We start from the raw sequence: 18,307 nt of genomic DNA, 5'->3' as shown, positions 1-18,307 counted from the left end.
CCCAGCTAATTTTTTGTATTTTTAGTAGAGACGGGGTTTCATCATGTTGACCAGGATGGTCTCGATCTCTTGACCTCGTGATCCACCCGCCTCGGCCTCCCAAAGTGCTGGGATTACAGGCTTGAGCCACCGCCCCAGCCTCCACCCACTCTTTCTAGGATGCTCTCACAACCCCAATTTCCCCCTGCCCTCTGGAAAGGTGGATCAAGTGCAGAAACAGTAAGCTACCAGCAAGGCTCTGCTGAAGCAAGAGGCCACGAAGCTTTTATCCCTGGTGATGGAGGCCAATGAAAGAGGCCAGATCTGCGCAGGCACGGTGGCTCACACCTGTAATTCCAGTACTCTGGGAGCAGGAGGAGGGCGGATCACCCGAGATCAGGAGTTCGAGACCAGCCCGGCTAACATGGTGAAACCCCGTTTCTACTAAAAATACACAAAATTAGCCGGGTGTGGTGGCACGTGCCTGTAATCCCAGCTATTCGGGAGGCTGAGGCAGGAGAATCGCTTGAACCCGGGAGGCGGAGGTTGCAGTGAGCCGAGATCGCGCCATTGCACTCCAGCTTGGTCAACAAGAGCGAAACTCCGTCTCAAAATAAAAAAAATAAGAGGTCGGATTTGTACACAGGGACCCGCATGACCCGTGAGCCAGGCATGGATGAGGGTGGCCCCGGCCTCTCTTGAACAGCTTTGAAGCATCTCAGGCCTTGCCCACCTCTGGGAGGCCGCCCAGCTTAGGGATCTACCCTACAGGCTCCATCGGCTCAAACCATGATTCCTCTCATTAATGTCAATTTACTCAGCCTGTCCCTCAGCTGCACTAGGGGAAGCAGGGGCTGCGGCTCTGAAACGCGCGGATGTGAGGCGTGTAGGAAAACACCTGGGACGTCACATGCCGAGCGGCAAGCGCCAGCCGCGATCGCCAGATCGCGGTGTATCAGGGCCCGGCGTGGGGCTGAGGGTCGGGGCGGCCCGCGCGCACGGGCTCCAGCCCCGCGCGGCTCCCAGAGGAAGTTTGTGGCCCCCGCGCCGCGCTCCCGCCCGCAGCCCACGTTCCCGGAGTCCCCGCCCCGCCCCCGACTCCGTAGCCGCTTCCCGACCGCAGTCCCAACCCGGTCTCTGGGGCCGGCGGCGCGCTTCGGGGGTCTCCGCGCGCCCGCGAGCAGGCCGGGTCCCCGCCGAGGCGGGCAGCGGGCCGGGGCGGCGCGGGGGCGGGCCCGGCGGGCGGCGCCGAGGGCCGCGTGGGGCCGAGCCGTGCACTCACCTCCGTGCGATCCGGTAGAGAAGCACGCCGGCCGCGGCGCACGCCGTGACCCCCAGGCCGCCGGCCAGGCCGGCCGTGGGGCAGCGGGCCAGCAGCGCGCTCACTCCCTCCATGGCTCCCCGCACGGAAGGACGGCAGGCGGGCAGGCAGGAGGGCAGGCGGGCGGACGGCGGCGACGCCGTGGGCACGGGCCGCAGGCGGGACGCGGGGCGGCGGCGCGCGCCTCCTCGCGCCGTGACCTTCGCCGCTTTGTAGCGGGCGCGGGCCCGCCCCCTGACTCGGCGCGCTCCCGCCGCGCAGCCAATCGGGGAGCGGGATAAGCCCGGGTGGGCGGGGCGGCGGCGGCAGCAACAGCGCCGGCCCGGGAGCGCCCCCACGCGGCCGGAGGTGGAAGGCGGCCCGGGGAGGGCGGGGCGCGGCGGAGCTCGGCGGGAAAGCCACGCCCTCTGCCTCCCGCTCCGGCCGCCAGGCAAGGAGGTCGGGCGTCTGAAAGTCCGCAGACCTTCTGCCAAGGGGAGCATCTCCAGCGTACGCAACTGCTTGTAATGAGTCTTTTTCCCCTTCGCTAATCCTGTCTAGCCAAACCCAGCCTATGCGCCCAGTGCTGTTAAGTTGCTCCAAAGGTTGAAAAACTAGCTTTTTAGAAACACGATCATCCACGGTTAGGGATGTGGTTGAATAAATCATAGGATAGCTATACTTAGGAACATTATGCAACCATTGGAAAGAATGCCAGACCTGGAGTTATTGGCATAGATGGACGATACATTGTTTTTAAAAAGCAACATGCCATGTTACAAATTATTCTGAGAAAAAAAGCAACATGCAGGTGGAGAGCAGTGGCACACAATACTAATTCCAGCACTTTGGGAGGCCGAGTCGGCAGATCACCTGAGGTCAGAAGTTCAAGACCAGCCTGGGCAACATGGTGAAACCCCATCTTTACTGAAAATACAAAAATTAGCTGCGCGTGGTGGTGTACGCTTGTAATCCCAGCTACTCGGGAGTCTGAAGCACGAGAATTGCTTGAACCTGAGAGGCGGAGGTTGCAATGAGTCGAGATCAGGCTACTGCCCTCCAGCCTGGGTGACAGAGGGAGATTCTTTCTCGAAAAAACAGAAACGAGAACAACAACAAAAAACATGCAGATTGATTTTTAAATAACATCCACAGCTTAATAAAGCTTTATGTGTTTGTGGGAAGTGGAGAATGGTAACACTGAACTGCAAGCTGATTAGCTGGTGGTGGGAGATTTGAGAGGAAGTCACTGTTTCATTATGGATTTCAGCTAAATTACTAGCTTTTAAAAATTAAACAGAAAATATTTGTATCCAATTACACAGTAAGTTCCAGCGTTCTGACAACTTTGTTTCACTAATGGAAACTCTTTGTGGGTAGTGATGGATTGAGGCCAATTTTTCACTCTTGCAGCCGGTTCATCTGTCCACACCCAAATCATGCACATTCACTAGGTGGGAAGGACTGGACTGAACCAGACAGGAAACCTGGAGGTTCACTTGGTCTGGAACTCCTCTTTCTTGTGAGTAACCCAGCAAATGCCTTTCCACGTAGTCTTGATGTTTTCACCAGCCTAACAAGCAAATGATCTAAGGTGTATCCTCCCTCAAAAGAGCGGGCATTGGGTTTAAGTACCATTTGCTGGCCGGGCACAGTGGCTCATGCCTGTTATCCCAGCACTTTGGGAGGCCAAGGCGGGTAGATCACCTTAGGTCAGAAGTTCGAGACCAGCCTGACCATCAAGATGAAACCCCGTCTCTACTAAAAACACAAAAATTAGCCAGGCATGGTGGCAGGCGCCTGTGGTCCCAGGCATTCAGGAGGCTGAAGCAGGAGAATCGCTTGAAAACCCAGGAGGCGGAGGCTGCAGTGAGCCGAGATTGTGCCACTGCACTCCAGCCTGCGCGATGGAGTGAGACTCTGTCTCCAAAAAAAAAAAAAAAAAAAAAAAAAATTGCCATTTGCTTCCCAAGGAAGATTTAGTTTGCATTGTTCCACCCAAAGGAAGGACTGTGTAATCTATGTGGCCAATTCTGTTACGTGCATTAGTTTAGGCACATCTTGAAAGGCAACATCCTCTGTGGATATGTAATTCTTAAGTACATGGAATGGAAGTTTGCCAAATCTTGACTTTGGAATCAGACCACTCCACAGGCTCAGATGCCCCTCTTCCTGTGTCATCCAGGTCAGAGTGCAGTGGCATGATCTCACCACTCACTGTAGCCTCGATCTCCTGGGCTCAAGGGATCCCCCCATCTCAGCCTCCCAAGTAGCTGGGACTACATACAGGTGCGTGCTCAGATAATTTTTTTGTAAAGACAGGGTCTCCCTATGTTGCCCATGTTGGCCTTGAACTCCTGGCCTCAAGCAATTCTCCCACTTCAGCCTCCCAAAGAGCCACCTCCCAAGTGAGGTGGCTCACGCCTGTCATTCCAGCACTTTGGGAGGCTGAGGCAGATACATCACTTGAGATCAGGAGTTCGAGACCAGCCTGGCCGACATGGTGAAATCCTGTCTCTACTAAAAATACAAAAATTAGCCAGGCGTGTTGGCAGCTGCCTGTAATCCCAGCTACTTGGGAGGCTGAGGCAGGAGAATCATTTGAACTTGAGAGGTGAGATTGCAGTGAGCTGAAACTGTGCCATTTTACCCCAGCCTGGGCCACAGACTAAGAACTCTATAAAAAAAAAAAAAAAAAAAAAAAAAAAAAAGAAGAAAAAGGAAAACTTTTTTAATTTTTAAAATCTTTATATTAAAAAACAAGAGAAAGAAAAAAGCACAACAGGATGACTACAGTCTGTAATTTTTTTTTTTTAAGATGGAGCTTCACTCTTATTGCCCAAGCTGGAGTGCAGTGGTGCGCTCTCCACCTCTCGGGTCCAAGCAATTCTCCTGCCTCAGCCTCCCAAGTAACTGGGATTACAGGCACGTATCACCATGCCTGGCTAATTTTGTATTTTTAGTAGAGACAGGGTTTCAGCATGTTGGTCAGGCTGGTCTTGAACTCCTGACCTTAGGTGATCCGCCTGCCTCTGTCTCCCAAAGTGCTGGGATTACAGGTGTGAGCCACCACACCCAGCAGTCATTAATAATTTAACTACTTTTTTTTTTTTGAGACAGGGTCACTCCTGTCTCCCAAGCTGGACTGCAATGGCGCCAACTCGGCTCACTGCAACCTCCATCTCCTGGGCTCAGGTCATTCTCCTGCCTTAGCCTCCAGAGTAGCTAAGACCACAGGTGCACACCACTGCACCCAGCTTTTTTCGTTTTTAAAATAAAGACAAGGTTTCAGCATGTTGCCAGGCTGGTTTCGAACTCCTGAGCACAAGTGATCTGCCTGCCTCCCCCTTCCAAAGTGTTGGGATTATAGGTGTGAACCACCTAGCTAAGACATTAACTGCACATTTCAAATTAACAGAGTGTAACTGGATTGCTTGCAACTCAATGGTTAAATGCTTGAAGAGATGGATACCTCATTCTTCATGATGTGCTTATTTCATGATGCATGCCCATATCAAAACACCTCACGTACACGATATACATCTCCTATATATCCATAAAAATTAAGAGAAAAAACAGATTATTTCCCATTTTCAAATCTAATGAGCCCCTTTAGAGAGGAAGCATCATTTCTTTCCTACTTTGGGCGCTTAAGCGACTTGCATTTCAATGCCCTGGGACAGGAGAAGCAGAAACTAAAATTATAATAATAGGTCAATACCAAATTTATTCATTCAAGAATGAGTGAAAAATGAAGCAATTTTACACCTTCATATCTTGAAAAACGCGTTTTAATATGGATATAGGATGTTGCTAAGTGCCATCATCGAATATGAATATTAAAATAGGAATGTGGCCGGGCGCGGTGGCTCAAGCCTGTAATCCCAGCACTTTGGGAGGCCGAGGCGGGTGGATCACAAGGTCAAGAGATCGAGACCATCCTGGTCAACATGGTGAAACCCCGTCTCTACTAAAACTACAAAAAATTAGCTGGGCATGGTGGCGCGTGCCTGTAATCCCAGCTACTCAGGAGGCTGAGGCAGGAGAATTGCCTGAACCCAGGAGGCGGAGGTTGCGGTGAGCTGAGATCGCGCCATTGCACTCCAGCTGGGTAACAAGAGCGAAACTCCGTCTCAAAAAAAAAAAAATAAATAAAATAAAATAAAATAAGAATGTGAATATGAAAATAAGATGTCACTCTGTAATCCCAGTGCTTTGGGAGGCTGAGGAGGTTAAGATTGCTTCAGGTCAGGAGTCTGAGACCAGCCTGGGCAACATAACAAAACCTCATCTGCACAAAAAATGAAAAAAAATTAGCTGGGCATGGTGGTTCTTTCCTGTGGTCCAAGCTACTTGGGAGGCTGAGGTGGGAGGATCCCTTGTGCCCAGGAGTTTGAGGTTATAGTCAGCTATGACTTTGCCACTGTATCCAGCTTCAGTGACTGAGTGATTCACTTGTTTCAAAAAAAGAAAAAAACAAAAAGCAGGGGGTGGGGCCAGGCATGGTGGCTCACACCTGTAATCCCAGTACTTTGGGAGGCTGAGGCAGGTAGATCGCCTGAGGTCAGGAGTTTGAGACCAGCCTGGCTGACATGGTGAAACCCATCTCTACTAAAAGTACGAGTGTGGTGGTGCACGCCTGTCGTCCTAGCTACTCGGGAGACCAAGACAGAATTGCTTGAGACCAAGAGGCAGAGGGTGCAGTGAGCTGAGACTGTGCCACTGCACTCCGGCCTGGAAGAGACAGAGACTCCATCTCAAACAACAACAAAAAATCAAAAAGCTTCTGGGCCGGCTTGGTGGCTCACACCTGTAATCCCAGTACTTTGGGAGGCCGAGGTAGGTGGGTAACCTGAAGTCAGGAATTCAAGATCAGCCTGATCGGCATGGAGAAACCCCATCTCTACTAAAAATACAATATTAGCCAGGCATGGTGGTGCATGCCTGTAACCCCAGCTCCTCGGGAGGCTGAGGCAGAAGAATCGCTCAAACCTTGGAGGCGGAGGTTGCGGTGAGCCGAGATCGCGCCATTGCACTCCAACCTGGGCAACAAGAGCGAAACTCGGTCGCAAAAAAAAAAAAAAAAAAAAGCTTCTGGAATAGCATTCCTGTCATGTATTTTAGAAGTGCAGAGGCTTCTCTAAAGTCACTCATTTTGACTTCTTCATAGTAGTTGGAGCAAATAATACTAGAGAGTCAAGAATACCAGTTAATTTCCCTTCTGACTATATAAAGGTGAATAAAAGTAAACATAACTTGGAAATATCCTTTTAACCCCACCAGTGTTTGCAGTTAAATCTGAAACTACAGCGCATAGGTATTAGAAATGAGTATCTTTCTAGACGTTCAGATTGAAAAACAACCTTCATGTACAATATACTGAAATTCCAGTGAAAGAACTAATGGAAGACTGTGGGCTTTACTGGTCTTCTTCTTAGTATCATCTTTTTGTTCCCTTATTAAATTTGCTTTAAATCCAAGGGGGTAACATCTGGTAATTTCTTTTTTGAATGTTGAACTAGGATATTTAAACAATCCCAGCGCTATCAGAATAAAGGTGAGCTCTTCTGATGGGTGACTCAGAGTGCTGTGTTGTGCTCCTGTTCTGCAAGAGCAGAGATCCGTCTGGGCACAGGGTTAAAGACCTCAGTGGGAATAACCGTTCTTCAACACATTCTGGATTCACAGCCAAATACGGCAGCTGCGCTGTCTCACACTTAACAAGGTACCTGGTCTTAACTTCTGGAACTATATCCAGGAGTCCTGTGGGCCACTGATAAAACAGTTCTTTAAACATTCTTGCCTTTGGGCCAGGTGGGATGGCACAGGTATACCAGCACTTAGGGAGGCTGAAATGGGCGGACCACCTGAGATCAGGAGTTCCAGACCAGCCTGACCCATCTCTACTAAAAAAACAGAAAATTAGTCGAGCGTGGTGGCACATGCCTGCAATCCCAGCTACTAGGGAGGCTGAGGCAGGAAAACAGCCTGAACCCAGGAGGCGGAGGTTTCAGTGAGCTAAGATCATGCCATTGCACTCCAGCCTGGGTGACAAGAGCGAAACTCTATCTCAAAAAAAAACAAAACAAAACACAAAAAACTCTTGTCTTTGCTTCAAAGTAGGGAAAAGAGGATACTTCAGGAAATTTTTTATAGCTTATTTACTGTCAGAAAGTTATATATATTCGGCCGGGCACGGTGGCTCAGGCCTGTAATCCCAGCACTTTGGGAGGCCAAGGTGGGCAGATTACCTATGGTCAGGAGACCAGCCTGACCAACGTGGAGAAACCCTGTCTCTACTAAAAATACAAAATTAGCCGGGCATGGTGGCGTATGCCTGTAATCCCACCTACTTGGGGAGGCTGAGGCAGGACAATCGCTTGAACCTGGGAGGCGGAGGTTGTGATGAGCTGAGATTGTGCCATTGCACTCCAGCCTGGGCAGCAAGAACAAAACTCAGTCTCAAAAAAAAGAAAGATAAAAGGAAAGTTATATATATTCATCTCAGTAGTCTGAAAGCTGAGATGATCAATCTGCATGTAATTGGAAATGGACAAAGAAGAAAAATTGCTGGGAAATTTGTCCTGGTCCATACACCACCATCAAAATGTGACACTTTTTTTTTTTTTTGAGATGGAGTCTCACTCTGTCACCCAGGCTAAAGTGAAGTGGTGTTATCTCGGCTCACTGCAACCTCTGCCCCCACCCCTGCCCCCCCGGATTCAAGCAATTCTCCTGCCTCAGCCTCCCAAGTAGCTGGGATTACGGGCATGCACTACCACGCCTGGCTAATTTTTGTATTTTTAATGGAGACAGCGTTTCACCATGTTGGCCAGCCTGGTCTTAAACTCCTGACCTCAGGTGATCCACCCGCCTTGGCTCCCAAAGTGCAGGGATTATCAGCATGAGCCACCATGCCCGGCCAAAATGTGACACTTCTTCCCTGTCTAGCAGTGCAAGATCTTAAAGTCAGATTACAAAACAAGTTGTATGCTGACTTTATCATTTTTCTCTGCATTTCTAGGGCATGTTTCTCTGAACTACTTAAATCCTTCATAGTATATTGAGCATAAAAGAGGACGCAAGCCAAATGCATACTTAAATTAAATAGCATGATTTAATTTAGTTGCTGCTTAACCCTGAATCCTCTTAAGTTAAAAAAAAAAAGTTATAATTAACTGTTAACGTTAATGAATTTAAACCTTCCAGAAAGCATGAATCCAAAAGGAAATGTCCAACAGGTGACATGAGCCAGATATTTTATGGCCTTTCCTGTTTCAGTCTCAATCATTCTAAACATCAATGGGGAAAAAAAATTCTCTAGAGTTTTTCAGTTTTATTCTTCTAGAGCACAATTTTCTGGCCTGTTACTGAGTACGGTCTTCTAACAGGTACACAATTAACTCGTAAGTAGACAACACAATGGCAGTATTTGGGATCTGCCGGATGAGCTGGGCAAAGAGTCCTCTATAAAAGGCGAGGTAGCCTTCTTCCCGGAACACCAGGCGCGCCGTCTGGACAAAGGACTTGTACTTGGTGCCCTCCTCCCGGAGCCTCGTCCTTATGACTTCTGCAGAGAGAGAAAGACCTACTTTACACCAGATATTAAGTGGGGAAAGAATCCATAGCACGCAGCTTTAAAACTGTCAAGGTTAGGCCGGGTGCAGTGGCTCACGCCCGTAATCCCAGAACTTTGGGAGGCAGAGGTGGGCAGATCACTTGAGCCCAGGCACTGGAGACCAGCCTGGCCAACATGGTGAAACCCCATCTCTACTAAAAATACAAAGATTAGCAGGGCGTGGTGGTGCACGCCTACTATTAGAGTGTCTGAGGAATGAGGATCCCTTGAACCGGGGAGGTGGAGGTTGCAGTGAGCCGGGATCATGCCACTGCATGCTAGCTTGAGCCACAGAGCAAGCTAGACTCTGTCTCAAAAAATAAATTGTCAAGTTTACAACTATATTTCCCATCTCAGCTGTATTTGGACAGAAGAGTCACATACCTAGAGAGACAATGAAAAATTAAGTTATTTTTAAAACCTTTTCCAACTCTAGGATTTGGTCAACTATGGATGCTTACATATACACAAAAGTGCAAAATAACTTTTTTTTTTTTTTTTTGAGGCAGAATCTTGCTCTGTCACCCAGGCTGGAGTGCAATGGTGCAATCTCGGCTCAGTGCAACCTCTGCCTCCTGGGTTCAAGTGATTCTCTTGCCTCAGCCTCCTGCGTAGGTGGGATTACAGGCACCCGCCATCACGCCCGATTAATTTTTGTATTTTTAGTAGAGACGAGGTTTCACCATATTGGCCAGGCTGGTTTTGAACTCCTGATCTCAGGTGATCTGCCCACCACCTTGGCCTCCCAAAGTTCTGGGATTACAGCAAAATAACTTTTTTTTTTTTTTTTTTTGAGACGGAGTTTCGCTCTTGTTACGCAGGCTGGAGTGCAAGGGCGCGATCTCAGCTCACCGCAACCTCCGCCTCCTGGGTTCAGGCAATTCTCCTGCCTCAGCCTCCTGAGTAGCTGGGATTACAGGCACGCGCCACCATGCCCAGCTCATTTTTGTATTTTTAGTAGAGACAGGGTTTCACCGTGTTGACCAAGATGGTCTCGATCTCTTGACCTCGTGATCCACCCGCCTTGGCCTCCCACAGTGCTGGGATTACAGGCGTGAGCCACTGCGCCCGGCCAACAGAAAAATAACTTTTAAGGGGTTAAAAAAAAAAAGCTTAGTTTGAATGGGACTTAATGTTACTCCCAATTAAGCAAGTGCTAATTTCTCTGAAGGTGTAATTTGCATGAAGTATGCAGTATATTCAACAAATTCTTTTCTTACACTTTTCAGTTTTCTCCTCCTCCTGCAAACCTGTTCTACTCTGTCCAACTCAAAAGCCACCCTCTCCTTTTGCCAGCCTTTGCCCATCTGGCCCTCCCTCCCAGGCGCCCACAGTTGGACATTCATCACTCCTGCCCTCACATGACCTCAGGCCCTGGGAGGCATCAGTGACCTCTTTTCTCAGGTGTCCTTTGGGGTCAGCTTAGCAACCCAGCACACGAGGGAGATTCAGCACCTGTTACTGGGTTGACCATGTGCATTTGTCAGAGCTGACCGTACAGTAAGTTTATGAAAATAAACCTGCTTTTCATGGCACAATAAACTAAGCATCTTTAAAAAATAAGTAGGTCAGTAGGTCAACAACTCTATAACTTAAAAAAATAAACTTACCCAAAGTCGCCTTACTTAAGGTTCCATTAAAAGTGGTGGCTGAGTGATTTTTAAGTTTGGTTTCCATATTGTTTTGATTCAAGGAATATTAAATAAAATCCAGATTTTTGGCTTCTTTTAAAACAGCAGAAGTTCAGCAACCCAGGGTCTGCATTTCTGAACAGCAAGTTTTGGCCACAACCAGCTGGAGGTAAGTTTGAGTCCCCCCGCCCCCAACATGACCTACGTCCATGAGGTTAGTGCCCATTTCCCTCGTCCTCACTGACCTTACCTGCAGGGACCCTGCACTTCAACGTGCGCCACGGAGGTCTAGATATACCCACAAATGACAACCCTGACAGCTGCTTTACTGTTCTGGAAGAACAAAAGCAACACGTACCGTGTGGATAAGCAATGCAGGAGGCACAGCCCTTAGAAAGAGCAGCAGCTGCCATAAGTCCAAAAAAACCTGTGGAATTTTTCTCAGTCCCATTTGTAGAAGAGGCTAATGGAGCTTCTTTCAGATACTTCTTTAAACTTTCATAAATAGCAAAGCAGATTATCGTTTCGGAAATTCCAGCATACGAGGCAGTTAATCCTCTATAGAAGCCACGAATGCCTTCGGTCCGGTAAACGTAGCGAGCACACTGGAGTGTATTCATCTGCTTAGAGCCCCTCACTCTGCGTAAAAGAGACCGGCATAGGCTGTTAAGGAGACATATCACGGTGGAATACACAGAGACATCACACAGTAGGCCAAATGGGTCTTCCTTGCGGTGTGTCTCCATTCCTGGCCCCTAATTCCCATAGCCCTTGCCTTTTGTTACAATGTGGGGTGTGTGAGGCCTCAGGGCAGCCTCTGAGAGTCCCTTGTCCTCCTTTCACCTGCCCCAAGGCCATTCTCTAATGTCCCTACACCTTTCTGATTGTTGGTCTTACTCCATGAGAGTCCCCTCCTATCCCCTGGGGGAAGGAATGCTGCTGGCATGAAGCTCCCATAAAAACCCAAGAGGACAGGTTTCAGGGACTTCTAGAGCTGATCCAGTGGAGGCTCCCGGAGGGTGGCCCCCAGGGAGGGTATGAAAGTTCCCCGTCTCTTACTCTGTACCTGTCCCTACCTGTCTCTTCTTCGGTATCTTTGCAATATCCTTTATAACAAACCAGTCAACATTAAGTGTTTCCCTGGGTTCTGAGTGTGAGCCACTCCAGCAAATTAACAGAACCCAAAGAGAGGGTCACAGGAACCCCAACTTGAAGCTGGTTGTTCAGCTCTGGAGGCCCAGACATGCAACTGGTGTGTGGGTGGGTGGGGGTGGGCAGTCCTGGGGACTGAGCCCCCAAACTGTAGAATCTGACGCTATCTCCAGGTAGGCAGTGTTGGAACTGAACAAAAGGACATCCACCTGGTGTCTGCTGCTTGTGTGTGGGGGAAAAAACCCCTGCACATTTGGTCACAGAGGTCATCTTCTGGGTCAATGACTGTTGTGGTGTGACAGTGGAGGAAAAACATGGTTTGAGGAGAGTTTTTCCCACGTATCTTTGTACTGTTGTCAGCTGATCCTCAGCCCACTGTGAGGCCAGACCAATTAGCTGGGACACCTGACAGGCCCACACAATACTAGCTACATCTGTATCAAGAGTCACAGAAACATGTTCATAAAAACATCAGCATTTGACCTAATTTTTGAAAGAGCTGCAGGGAGCAGTAAGACTCATCACAGAGGACCTACAAATGCAAAACGGAACAATCCAGAAAGCTGACCCTGGCACATCTGCTCGATTAACAGTCACAAGCCATGACACGCGGGCAATGCTTTCAGTGGAATACAGGACTAAGTTAAAGGTAAAGGATGATCACAAGAGCCAGGGGCAGTGGCTCACATCTATAATCCCAGCACTTCTGGAGGCCGAGGTAGGAGGACTGCTAGAGGCCAGGAGTTCAAGACCAGCCTGGCAAATGTAGTGAGGCCCCATCTCTACAAAAAAAAAAAAAAAAAAGTAAAATAGGAACATTCCAACCTGTTGGTGAGGCTTCTCATTAGATTTCTGACAGCACTCATCTCCAAATAGTGTGTTTTAATTCTATTATTGCTAAATTTATAAAATTAGTGAATGAAAACCCTCAGGTACAGAGGCTCCTACCCCAGGACATAAACTATTTATGAACTGCGGCTGCAAGGCAGGAAGTGGGCCACTGGATGAGTGTAGTTAGGTGTGCACCGGTCACACGTCACAGGCCCCTCCCAGGAGGCGAACACCTGAGGCCCCCTTTGGGCTTCAGTCAGTCTCAGCTGGCCTCTGTCCCTTCCTTATCATCTCCCCATAGACTGTTCCCGTTCCTTAGCCACAGTGACCTTTGTAACACAAATCCAACCATGCAACTCCTGTGCTCAAAACCATGCAGAATTTCTCATCCATGGCACTATTCACATTTGGGGCTAGACCATTCAGTTAGGGGAGAAGGGGGCTGTCCTGTGCCTTGTAGATGTTTAGCAGCAACCCAGCCTCTATTTACACTAGACGCCAAAAACACCCACCCCAGTTGTGCCAACTACAAATGTCTCCAAACTTTGCTGCTGACTGTCCCCTGGAGGGCACACCCCATCTCCATCCTCATTTCCCCTGAGGACCGCTGCTCTGATGACTTTCCACTGCCCTCAAAACCCAACTCCAAACTCCCTTTGAGGCCTGGGAAGGATTAGGCTCCCCTGCTCCTCCAGTCTTATTTTTCCAAAATTCCCTTCTCTGGCACAGATGCACATAGTACACACCAACCACACTTCCCGTCTTACAGATCCCCAGAACTAACCACGCTTTCTTTTCTTTTTTTTGAGACGGACTCTTACTCACTCTGTCCCCCAGGTTGGAGTGCAGTGGTGCGATTTCAGCTCACTGCAACCTCTACCTTCTGGATTCAAGCAATTCTCCTGCTTCAGCCTCCCAAGAAGCTGGGACTACAGGTGCGCGCCACCACGCCCAGCTAATTTTTGTATTTTTTGTAGAGACAGGGTTTCACCATGTTGCCCAGGCTGGTCTCAAACTCCTAAGCTCAAGTGATCTGCACGCCTTGGCCTCCCAAAGTGCTGGGATTACAGGCGTGAGGCACCGTGGCCGGCCTAACCATGCTTTCTTGCCTCAAGATTCACTCGCCCTCTCTCTGCCCAACTCTTCACTGCCGCTCCCACCTGGCTATTCTTTTTTGTCTTCTAAATCAGTGTCATTTATTGCATTATTTAAATATCACAAATAGGTCTTAGGGATCATCTGGCATTTTGTTTCTATAGCTGGACAACTCTTAGATCTTATTCATCAGCCTGCTGAACTGTTCCTTCTTCAGAGACATAGGTATCGTCCAAAAATTTCCTGATATCCTTGTTTTTAAGTGTTGTGGCTTGCGGAATCAAGGCTACTGAAGTTGAAACAAGCTCAATGTCATTTCCTTCAAGGATTCAATTCATCTTTCTGGGCTGGAGATACTGAAAAAGCGATACCTGGTCTCATCCGAACCCTGTAGATATATTTTTCACCCAAGAAATTTTGGATTTCAACAAGAGGCCCATTCTCCTGGAAAACAACATTGATGGGGAAGTGAGCACACGCAGACCTCATCTTGTAACGGACGCCCCATGTAATACCCTTGGTCACGTTCTCTGCGTAACTACAAACAGCCCGAATGGCAGCCAGTTCCTTTCTGTTACCTCACCATTTGTCACCCAGAGCCTCTTTTTTTCCCTTTCCAAAAAGACTGAGTTCTACACTGATGTGACTGACGTCCCTCCACAGGGTTCCTCGGGGGCCCTTCACAATAACTGTGTATCCCTTTAGGGTAATGTGTGCATTTTCTGGAATGTTGACAGTCTGACTGCTGAGAATGGTCTTCATTCTTGCAGATGTGGCAAAGTCCCCGGGGCTATTCTGAAGATGATAGTTGGGTGCTGCTGCCTCTGAAGCCCTCCCAATCTTCTCTCTCCTAACCCAACCTGTATGTACTGGGGACTCTTAAGGTCCAGTGGCACCCTCAGCACCCTTATCCCACCAAACTTTAATTCTCTCTCTTTTTTTTTTTTTTTTTTTTTGAGATGGAGTTTCACTCTTGTTACCCAGGCTGGAGTGTAATGGTGCGATCTTGGCTCACCGCAACCTCTGCCTCCTGAGTTCAAGAAATTCTCCTGCCGCAGCCTCCCGAGTAGTTGGGACTACAGGCGCACACCACCATGCCCAGCTAATTTTTGTATTTTTAGTAGAGACAGGGTTTCACCATGTTGACCAGGATGGTCTCGATCTCCTGACCTCGTGATCCACCCGCCTCGGCCTCCCACAGTGCTGGGATTATAGGCGTGAGCCACCGCGCCTGGCCTAATTTTCTTTTTCATCTGTAAAGCTGTAAGCTCCTAGATGAAGCTCCCTGCTTTTTCCCTATTGACTAGTGCAAGCAACAAATATCCATTGCTGAGGGATAAATATTAACAGAGCTCACCCAAACAAAGTTCTAAAGTCTTCTGTGCACCATAATTATTAGGCAGAATGACAAGAACGCACATAAAGGCTCTCTCAGCTGATGGACCCGTTTATCCCTTGCTAAACAGAGTGATATAAGGACACTGTGGAACACCTGGAATTAGGAGGAATTACCAAAGGCTTCCAGGATAGTTGACAGCATGACCAGGAAGGGGAGGGAGGATCTCGGGTGAGGGACAGCATACATGGGAGACAGAGGTATAAAAGCACATGACATTTTTGGAAAATTACAGGACTGCTGAATTAGTAGTTTACCCTGAGAAGAACAGATTCATTGAAAGAGTCTGAGCAAGTGGTCTCTTCAAATGATTAGGCCTAATGCGAGTTAGAAGGCTCTCTTTCGGACAGAATAAATTGGCTGGGGGAACTTGGAGTCAGTGACTCATGCAGAAGCTATCACGGTCATTAGAAAGAAAAATCAACTGTGGCCCCCTACCTGCCCTTCCTAAGGTGTTCTCACTCCCTGCCTGCCTTTTTTTTTTCCCAGACAGTCTCACTCTATCACCCAGGCTGGAGTGCAGTGGTGTGATCTCAGCTCACTGCAACCTCCACCTCCTGGGTTCAAGCGATTCTCCCTAGTGGCTAGGATTCTCAAGCCCGAGTAGCTAGGGTTACAGGTACCCACCACCACACCTAGCTAATTTTTGTATCTGTAGTAGAGACGGGATTTCGTCATGTTGGCCAGGCTGGTCTTAAACTTCTGACCTCATGATCCACCCACCTCAGCCTCCCAAAGCGCTGGGATTACAGGTGTGAGCCACCGCGCCTGGCCAACATAGGGGCTCTTAATAGAATGCTGGTAGTTCCTTCACTTGGACTGGGGAGAAAATGGTATCTTTAACCCTAATCCCTAACCAAAATCAGCATTCCTTCAATTATGAATGAAGACAAACAGGCCACAGTAGTAGAAGTGGTAGTGGTAGTAGTAGCGGTGGTAGTAACAGTAGTGGTAGTGGTCGTGGCAGTGGTAGCAATAGTGGTGGGAGTAGCAGTGGTGGTAGTACTAGTGGTGGTGGGAGTATTAGTGGTAGTACTAGTGGTAGTAATAGTAGTAGTGGGAGTAGCAGTGGTGGTAGTAGCAGTGGTAGTACTAGTGGTAGCAGTAGTGGTGGTGGGAGTATTAGTGGTGGTAGCAGTATTAGTGGTAGTACTAGTGGCGGTGGGAGTATTAGTGGTAGTACTAGTGGTAGTAATAGTAGAAGTGGGAGTAGCAGTGGTGGTAGTAGCAGTGGTAGTACTAGTGGTGGGAGTATTAGTGGTGGGAGTAATGGCAGTAGTAGTAGGAGCGGGAGTATTAGTGGTGGTAGTAGTAGTATTAGTGGTAGTACTAGTGGTGGTGAGAGTATTAGTGGTGGTAGTAGTGGCAGTAGTAGTAGTTGTGGGAGTATTAGTGGTGGTGGTAGTAGTAGTAGTGGGAGTAGCAATGGTGGTGGTAGCAGGAGTGGTGATGGCAATAGTAGAGGTGGTGGTAATAGTAGCAGTACCTGTGATTTGACACAAATAGAAGTATTTTCATGTCACATTACATTTGTTGAAAGGACACTGTTTATCATTACTTCTTAGAAATTATGGTAGTAACTGGACTACTGCTAGATCTTCTTAATGTGTTAAAGAGGCATACTACTATATCACTGATAAATGTATTTTTAAAAACCTTATCGTAAGGTCTGGTGTGGTGGTTTATGCCTGTTATCCCAGCACTTTGGGAAGCTGAGGTGGGATGATTGCTTGAGCCCAGGAGTTGAGACCAGCCTGGGCAAGAGGGCAAGATCCATCTCAACAAGAAAAACAAAGTTAGCTGGGTGTGGTGGCATGCATCTGTGGTCTCAAACTACTGAGGATGTGAGGCTGATGCAGGAGGATTGCTTGAGCCTGGGAGCTCAGGGCTGGGTGATAAATGAGACCTTGTCTTAAAAAATACATGAATCCATCTGGGAGGCAAAGGTTGCAGTGAGCCGAGACTGCACCACTGCACTTCAGCCTGGGCAACAACTGAGAGCCTGTCTCAGAAAAAAAAACCCCCACAACAACAACATTATTCTAAAAAGGGCCTGCAGGTGTCACCAGACTGCCAAAGGAATCCACAGCCCGCCAAAACATTACAAACCCTGGCTGGAGTTTTAGGGCAGGAACCTATTACAGCTGAGGGCCTTTGGAGACTAAAATTAGCCTTCTGAGGTCCGAGGATATTCCGTGTTCTGCCTTTTCTGTCTTCACTTTGGAAAGGGAGGCCATCCAAGGAGAATCCACAGCACTCCAACTGGGGTGGGGTCTGCAAAGGGCAGTCACTGGCTATCTGAGAAGGCAGGCTCAGGGGACACAACCAGAGAAACCCCCTTCTTCCCATTTGTCATCTCTGTCAGCCCTCATCTTCCCATGATGCTCACAGCACAAACCTCAATACAGAAGGAACCCCACATGTGCTTAGATTTAGAAAACGAGGAGGGGGATAGCTAAGGACTCTGTATCTCATCCCTTAGAGATATGGGGGAATTGCGGAAGAAAAAAAATCCCCAAAATCCTTTATTAAGGAACAAGTTATTACTTGTTAATAATAAAGTCCTTACTACTTACTTTCGTTCTAGCTGCATTCGGGTTTTAACCATCCATATAGGATTCATTAAGGAATTTGTGATAAAAGCTGGAAAAAAAAAAACAGTAAAGGTCAATACTTATTAAAGATGTCTATTGTTACATGATAAACTTTGAAATCAGGATTTCAATGGCCTAATAAAAATAGATGGCAGGAGGCAGTTATATTTCTATCCTGCAGATAGAAGCTTTGGTTTCCCCGTTAAGTGTAACATCTACTGGTATTGCTGGATCTAAAAGAAGTTTCTCTCATTTTTCTAGAACCCCTTCTAGTCTTTTCAACCTCTAGGTGGTGCTGTTGATATTTGTGTTAATGTGATTCCCACTGTAAATTACAACTGTCCTAAACCCCAATTTATAAGCTTCAGATACAGAAATAATTTGTTAACTTTAAGACTGATCTGCTTATAGGAACCGTTTTGTCAGTAAGCCCTCTCCATCTAATTTTTTTTTTTTTTTTGTAGAGACGGGGGTCTCTTTTGTTGCTCAAGCTGGTCTCGATTCCTGGGCTCAAGTGATCCTCCAGCCTCAGCCTCCCACAGTGCTGGGATTACAAGCACGAGCCACCACATCCAGCCAAGCCTTCCCCACCTCAACACTGTGAACCATTCCAGGACAATCAAGAAAAGCAACAACATGGTATTAATCTGACACACGGTATCGCTTCTCTAATACCTCATGCTCTCCACAGTGCCAGGGGAGCAGATTAAT

General features: G+C 48.1%; 2 protein-coding genes across 8 annotated transcripts in view; both read right to left on the bottom strand.

The window, feature by feature from the left end:
* Positions 1-1,498, bottom strand: part of TMEM201 (transmembrane protein 201) — a 25,770-nt gene extending 24,272 nt beyond the window's left edge. For all 3 annotated transcript variants that reach the window (XR_004275818.1, XM_032300312.1, XM_032300311.1), the window contains exon 1: positions 1,262-1,498. Coding sequence is in view for 2 of the 3 variants with exons in the window: in XM_032300312.1 (XP_032156203.1) it covers positions 1,262-1,374 (113 nt within the window). In the remaining variant the exon portion in view is untranslated. The remainder of the gene's footprint in view (positions 1-1,261) is intronic.
* A 6,874-nt stretch (positions 1,499-8,372) lies between these two features.
* The window catches only part of SLC25A33 (solute carrier family 25 member 33), a 43,828-nt gene continuing 33,893 nt past the window's right edge, over positions 8,373-18,307 (bottom strand). For 3 of the 5 annotated variants that reach the window (XM_032300307.1, XM_032300310.1, XM_032300309.1), the window contains exons 5-7: positions 17,579-17,645; positions 10,887-11,167; positions 8,374-8,849 (exon numbers count right to left, since the gene is read on the bottom strand). In XM_032300307.1, the coding sequence (XP_032156198.1) occupies positions 8,647-8,849; positions 10,887-11,167; positions 17,579-17,645 (551 nt within the window). In that variant the 3' untranslated portion in view covers positions 8,374-8,646. Of the gene's footprint in view, positions 8,850-10,886; positions 11,168-17,578; positions 17,646-18,307 lie in introns of all 5 variants that reach the window. The other 2 variants (XM_032300306.1, XM_032300308.1) reach the window with 2 other exon arrangements.

This window comes from Sapajus apella, unplaced genomic scaffold (assembly GCF_009761245.1).
Source record: "Sapajus apella isolate SASKATOON/1434 unplaced genomic scaffold, GSC_monkey_1.0 scaffold43, whole genome shotgun sequence".
NCBI classification, from domain to species: Eukaryota; Metazoa; Chordata; class Mammalia; order Primates; family Cebidae; genus Sapajus; species Sapajus apella.
Note: the sequence above shows the minus strand (reverse complement) of the source record. Positions and strands in the feature narration are given on the sequence as shown.